General features: G+C 44.2%; 1 protein-coding gene across 1 annotated transcript; it reads right to left on the bottom strand.

Moving 5' to 3' along the window:
• Positions 1-496: 496 nt before the first annotated feature.
• ADRB1 (adrenoceptor beta 1) lies at positions 497-3,422 on the bottom strand (the record flags this gene model as incomplete). Its single annotated transcript, XM_081330018.1, has 1 exon — positions 497-3,422. One exon carries the CDS (start codon positions 3,420-3,422, stop codon positions 2,124-2,126), a length of 1,299 nt encoding a protein of 432 aa, XP_081186144.1. The 3' UTR covers positions 497-2,123.
• Positions 3,423-7,369: the final 3,947 nt, after the last annotated feature.

Raw genomic sequence — 7,369 nt, 5'->3', positions numbered from 1 at the left:
CTCAAGTATATCACAGACATCTGTATGATTTATTGTACGTAAACAATGTATGGCCTGTGCGGCTCAAAGCATAGTTAATCTCTCCTTACTAATAGTTCTCAAATGAAATCCACACAGTTTATGCACCATGTCCAGCCATTTCATTCAGTATTTTTATTATCAGGCTAAATTAAATTGATAAAAGGAACCTGTTAAAAAAAAGTAGCTAATGTATTTATAGGCAAGCTGGAAATGATTTGCTTTTCGCCCTGGAATTTCAGGAGAAGTCAACAGTCTTCAGTCTAACAGCAATGCTGCCTTATTTGGTACAGCAAGCTTATTTTTTAAAAGACAATTATGTCAGGAAAAGCCATTAAGTTGAACTGTATTGGTAACATGATCTATATTTCCAGAAAAACAGTCACTGTGTATAATCAAAAATGGATATAATTCCTGCACTTTTAAAGACACATTGTAAATACACTTGTTTGTACTGCGGTGTTTTTTATTGCACGTAGACCAATGACATACAGTAGTAAACGGCACCCATAGAATATAAATACAATATAAAATGCATGTGCATACAGTCCCTCGCATACACAGACACACAAATGCACAGAAATAAAAATGGAGAAATACAATGAAGCACTAAATTCACAAAAGGTTCACATGATTTTCTGGGAGTCAAAGTTACTAATAGAAATTCTTGGGTATGAACATACTTACAGTACCTCAGTTAAATCACATAAAATTGTTATTAAAAAAATATATCAGCCAGCAATATAAATCAAGTTGGAATCTACTTTGTTTTCCAGTGGGTTTGTCTATAAGAATGTGTGTGTTTGTGTGTGTATGCGAGAGAGAAAGACTTACAGAGAGAACTTTGTTAATACTGTGCAAAAGAAGAAAAATACCCTCTCATTCTTTTCAAATGTGCAGTCATATTTCTGGTGTTTGTAGCCAATTTTTCTCTTTCATTTTTCAATGTGAACAATTTGTCTATTGAGATACTCCTGACTCTTTTTTTATTTTATTTTTAAAAACCTTTAACTAGCAATACATCAATAAGCTGTTTAATATAAACACATTTTCCCTGTACAATATGCACAGCTTGAGGTAGATGTTTTATAGCCTTACTGCTGATGTCTCATATGATAAGAAACGTGATATCCCCTCACCCCTGACATCACTGGGCGAAAGGACCAAACCCAAGAGAAATTGGATCAAAACAAAATACTCTCCATTTGCAGTATTTCTGATGGATCTTTCTTCTTGGATATTAAGGAGCATGTAGGTTTTCAAGGCTACAAGCTAATGAGCACTTACTTGTAAACGGGAACAAGTTTCATCAAACTCGCTTCCGACTAAACGTGCATCGGATGATCAGACTGTATAACAAAACTCATTATAAAATGTTTCAATGGCTTATTCCAAAAGAGACTTTATGCACGGTTTCTAAAGTTGTTTCCTGCCTGAAAGATAAACAGGTGGCCAGCACTTCTTTTCAAGGATTGAATAAATTAAAAGGAAACAACAAAAAAAAGGCTACTTGTGCTACTGACACACCCAGTAATAGTAAAAACAACTATAAGGGCGTTATCTCTAGCTCTAAAATTAAACTGTCAGCCAAGGGCTTCTTCCCATTTCCTTCAGTATCAGGAGAGCCCTGCCTTGCTTTTCCATTACTGTGAGGCTGAACCCTTGCTACAAATTCAACTTTTCCTGAAATATTTTTCACAAATCCCTCGCAACTTGCTTTTGTTCCTTTCCTGGCACACCACTCCCTACTTACCTAACCTTCCCACTGCCACCTTTGCAGCATACAATCCAAAAATAATAATCCAAAATGACTTGGAAAGCGAATAGTTTTCGTTTTCCCCCCAGTGGTCAGTCACTCTTCTTTTCCTTCAATTTGGATAAGAGGTATGCTGTATACAAGTTCTCCTGCTTTGTACTTCAGGTAAATAATATCTTCTTCCAACTGAGAAAAGTCAGTCTGGAGTTTTGAGTATTAGCCAGTCTCACGAGGTGTTCCTTTAAGGTCCCCCTCCCCTGCCGTCCTATCTATTGTTTTGGCTCCCTTTCTTGCTCCGTAATATGCAACATACCTTCCCATTTCTTTTATCCCACTCACCACATGACCTTTATACCTTGGACTCTGAATAGGAGATTTTACTGTTCCCTTCCTCCAAGCTGGAGTCACTTCCATCCTGCATGCCACCATTGTAATCAGACCATGTCCCTCCAAGAGTGCATGGAGCCGTATTTCCCAGGGTACTGATGAAACCTCCAGGGTAATGAGAGAGCTCTCCAGTGCTGGCATGCAACCTCCGGTCTGCTTTTCTAGGACAGCACAACATCCTTTTGAAGGCCTTACGAAAATCAGGACTCCTGCAGTAAATGATGGGATTGAAGGCAGAGTTGGCATAACCCAACCAGTTGAAGAATACAAAGAGCTGGTCTGGTACAAGACCTCTGTTAAAGACTTTGACTATATTGACCAAGAAAAATGGTAGCCAACAGAGCGTAAAAACCCCCATGATGATGCCCAAAGTCTTAAGAGCTTTTTGTTCCCTTATAGCTAGAATCCGGGATGTTTTTCGTCTATTAGTTTGGCCATTACCCAAGATAGGCAGGTGCTGGTGGACTGGATGCTGGTGCTGCTGGTGATTATTGTAGAACCTGCCCTCAGACCTATCAATCTTCTTCATCTGCTCCTTGGCTTCTCTGTAGACTCTAATGTAGACAAAAATCATAACAAAAAGAGGGATGTAGAAGGAGATGACAGAGGATGCAATAGCATATGCTCTGTTAGTGACAAAGTCACAGCAGCTGGGGTTATCGTAGCAGTACTTAGCCTCGGGGCCTGTATCTCTCCACCAATGCATCATGATAGGCAAGAAGGACACCAAGGCAGAAATGGCCCAGACAACACAGACAACGATCTTGGCACGTCTCTTCGTCATGAGGCTTTGGTAGCGGAAGGGCGAAGTAATGGCCAAATAACGGTCAATTGCAATGACGCACAAGGTCTCTATGCTTGCTGTCACGCACAAGACATCCACTGAAATCCAGCATTCACATAGGAAGGAGCCCCAGAGCCAAGAGCCTTGCACGACTAGGGTGGCACCAAAGGATACCACCACGGAGCCCATCACCAAGTCAGCACAAGCCAGGGAGGTGATGAAGACGTTGGTGAGAGTTTGCAGCCGTTGCGTCCTCCCAATGGCGGCAATCACCACACCATTGCCCACAACAATGAAGGTCACCATCAAAGACATCAGGAGGCTCATGCCCACCACCCACTGCTGGGACAACTCCGTTTTCCAGCTGCCAGATAAATCCAAGTCCGCCGAGGCGTTGAGGGGTCTCAGGCCAGCCTGAGCCGTCAAGTTCGATCGGTTGAGAAGGTGATCCTCTAAGAAGAGCCATCCCTCTCCCATGGCTGTGCAGCGAGGCAAGGGTCAGCTTAGGGCATCCAGGCTGGAAGCGTGAAGGCGAAGCGGCTCCGTCTCCACGCCAGCGCCGTTGGAACGGCGACCGACTTGCTTCGAAGCCGCAGCATGTTTGTGAGCGCTCCTCCGGCGGGCTCCGGCGTCCAGGACACCTCCCCGCGGCCCGCGCGTCAGGCGCTCAGCAGCCAATGGGAGGCCGGAGCAGCCACCTCGCTACCTCCGGAGTGGGACTCGCCTGGTGACCGAGAGGGCAGAGCCGCGGGACGCCCACCTCAGAGAGGGCTTGGCGGCGGCGCCGCTCTCAAGGATCTGGCGACCCCGCCGAGTTCCCGGGGAGCCCTTTCGAGCGGTGTCCCCCCCCCCCTCCTTTCCAAGACTGAGCGGCGGGTTAGGGAGTTTCGAGGAAAACCTTTCGGGTCGGGCGCGGAGAGGGGCTGCCTGCTTCCCACGGAAGAAAGGTCCCGTAGGTGGGGCGGCGTTGAAAGGTTGGAGTTCTCGGGAAAGGGGCGTGGATCGGCTTCCGAGGGCCCTGGGGGGCATCTTCTCGGATTCCTCGCGGCTCCCGTGGATCAAGTCCTCCCGTCTAGGCAGGGTGGATTAATCATGCCGTCGGCCTTTTTGCAGCCCCTCGTTGCCGAAACTAGACGAGCTGCGACACGCCGCCGCTTCTCTTGCCTGTGGCTGGGCAGCGCAGCGGCCGCTCCGTGAGAGGCTAGCGAGAACGGGGGAGTTGGGAGTGGGGGGATTCGAGAGGGGGCGAGGGCAGCGGGCGTTCAAAGTTGCCGCTGCCTCTTCCTAACCTGCGGGTGACACTCGGGAAATATTGTCGCCGTCTTTTCCGGGCAGTGCAGCGGCGAGTTGTTGGTGTCGTGTTTGCGGGGCTGGACGGAGAGGCGACTGATTTTCAGTACTGCTCGAATCAGCCTTCTCCACCTTCCACTATTTTCTTTAGGCTAAAGCGCCAAAAAAAAAATACCAGCTTTGTCGTCTTCCAGATCAATTCATGGAATTAGACGATAGAAAAAGCAATCCAGGAGTTCTGGAGAGCTCCAAAGCTTGTACTCTTGTGTTGGGTTGTTTCTTCCTGCCAATCAACGATTGTGGAACTGTGATTTTTTTTTCGGGGGGGGGGGCTTTCCATTCTGGAACAATGCTGTATTTACTTTATCTTCTCCAAACTGATGCCCTGCAGGACTGTTGGAGATGAAAGGAATTTTCCCTCCACCTCATCTGCTCTTACTTCTGGCAGCAGTTTTAGTTTTGAAACTAGCTGTCCCAAACATTCTCCATTCCACGCACAGAAGCCAACAGCTGCTGTATAGGAAGTCTACACACAGGATAGAAGGAATGTAGATCACTATTGCTTATTTGTTTCTTAGACTTGCATCCTGCCCTTCCTCCTAAGGTCAAGGCATTTTTTACTGGTGATCTCTCTTAATTCTGACCCCTAACAGCATCTTGTGAAGCAGGGTGGGCTAAGAAATAATAATTGGCTCCAAAGTTACTAGGTAAAGGTAAAGGTAAAGGTTCCCCCGCACATGCGTGCTAGTCGTTTCTGACTCTAGGGGCCGGTGCTCATCTCCGTTTCAAAGCCAAAGAGCCAGCGCTTGTCCGAGGACGTCTCCGTGGTCATGTGGCCGGCATGACTAGACGCCAAAGGCGCACGGAACGCTGTTACCTTCCCACCGTAGTGGTCCCTATTTTTCTACTTGCATTTTGACGTGCTTTCGAACTGCTAGGTTGGCAGAAGCTGGGGCGAGTAACAGGCGCTCACTCTGTTACGCGGCACTCGGGATTCGACCCGCCAAACTGCCGACCTTCCGATCGACAAGCTCAGCGTCCTAACCTAATTAACTAAGAATGGACTTGAATGTGGATTGCCCTAGTCCTTGGCCATTACCCTGGCTGATTGGTAGACATTGATAACCTTATCTTCCATGGAATTAGATTCCAAGTTGTTCCTTACAAAGTTTTGCAGAGGTGGTGGAAAAAATCATGTTTTCTTCTCTTTGTCTTCTGGCAAGCCCATGTGGCTTATTATGACAACACAAGGATTTCATAAATGAAAAAAGAGACAACCTGAAATCATTTTCTACATTATATGATAAAAAGAGACTAAATGTAATGATTGAATTATGAATTAATAGTACATTGTATAATATTGGAGTGAGATAAAGAGGGTGTAGCCAATTTAAGTCTTATTAAGCAGTATTCTGGTGCATGAATCAGAATAACTGCATCTGCACATTCCTCTTTGTTTGCATGCAATTAGGCTCCTAGAAAGACAGTGATATTCCAGTGATACAATGACCCGTTGAAAATCTTACCAATGCCCTTGGCTTAGTTTCTTGCCCATTTCACAGGCTACTCTTTTAATTGTTTAAAAGAGTGTCCTGCCCTTCCAAGTGTCCTCAAGGCAGCCCAGAATCTGTTGTATTTTATAGACTAGATAGCAACCATATTCACAGATCTGTTTATATAATAATGTGTTTTATTTGATCTTGGTTCAATATGTGCAAAGAGACTCTGTCTCTTTAACCCTTGATTTATAGTTTGCTATGTTGCAAAAATCCAGTCAGCTGTGCATTATTTAATAAACTAGGGTTCACCACCTTATAGTTATATCCAATAACTCTAATCATTGGCAAAGGAGAAAAATGTCACAATAAATTATCTTCTCCATCAGCCTGTATTAGAAGACCCTCTATTAGAAAATAATTGCATGTGAATGGAAAGTGAAGATACGCCAGACTATGTTAGTAATGAATTAATCATTCTATATAGATGCTTCCTTAACATCAGTGCCATCCAGAATTCCCAGTATCCTGCTCTTATAACGCTTCTCTTTCCAAGTGAATACAGATGGCTGAGAGCCAAAGTAAATGAAATGTGTGACTATAGTTCCCATGGCTTATTTCTTTAAAAGAAGTAGCAAGAAAGAGAAATATCAAAACAGAGATCATGCTATCAAAAAATATTTGTTTAAATGATTCTTTCCACACTGTGGCCTCAATACTGCTCCCTCTTCCAGATTCCTGTTTATTCTAGGGTATCAGCTAACATTAGCATTGGTGTTTTTCTCCTGGAGCAAATAATATCTGAGTGGATGCTTTTAATTACTATGATTGAAACACTGCACATAACATGAAGCTTATTTTCCCATCTGGCTCAGAATCCTAATGCAAGGCAAGGGGTCTTTAATCCTTTGTCTGCTACGAAGCCAAGCTGGACTGGGTACTATGGTTGCATTTGTAGTTACTGTATATGAGCTGCATCATACTGACTTGGGGGACACAGCTATTTCGGAAATAAATCTAGACATGTTTAAGGCCATGTAAAGAGTCTCGCATATTTTATTCTGAGTCAGATTTTTGGATTCTTTGCTGTTCTGTTTTTTATTTAACTTCACAATATTTCAAAATAAATTGAATTCTGCAGGTGATGTTTCCCACTTGGAAACCATACACAGAATCAGGGAAAGAGAACAGAACTGATCCTATACCAGCCCCCTTCAGATGTCATTGTTAAGGTGAGGATGAAAATCTAAACTGTGCCTATATCTGAGGTGGGCAGGAAATACAGCTTTTGGCTGCTGTGCAGTTTCTCAGTAGAAGAAAAAAAGAATTCAAGAGTTCATGGCTTCAGGTAATTCAAACTGAGTGCTTAAAATGTGGGTCCTTCTCAAAATCACATTCCTCTTAAGTTCTTGGTGCCAAGATGAGGAAGGGGATGAATCTCGCAGGAGGGTTATTCCAGTCCTTCCGTGTTTCTTGGGGAAGGGAACAGGCATCATAGGCCAGGATGACGGAACAACTGTTTCCTCCACAGGCATCCTGGCTGTTACTTCTGGCAATAATTTCACACATCTGGAGGACACCAGGTTCAAGAAATCTGGCTTAGATTCTGAAATCTCCTGACAGAAATGATTCATTTGT

Source organism: Vipera berus (assembly GCF_964194415.1).
Source record: "Vipera berus genome assembly, chromosome: 5".
NCBI classification, from domain to species: Eukaryota; Metazoa; Chordata; class Lepidosauria; order Squamata; family Viperidae; genus Vipera; species Vipera berus.
Note: the sequence above shows the minus strand (reverse complement) of the source record. Positions and strands in the feature narration are given on the sequence as shown.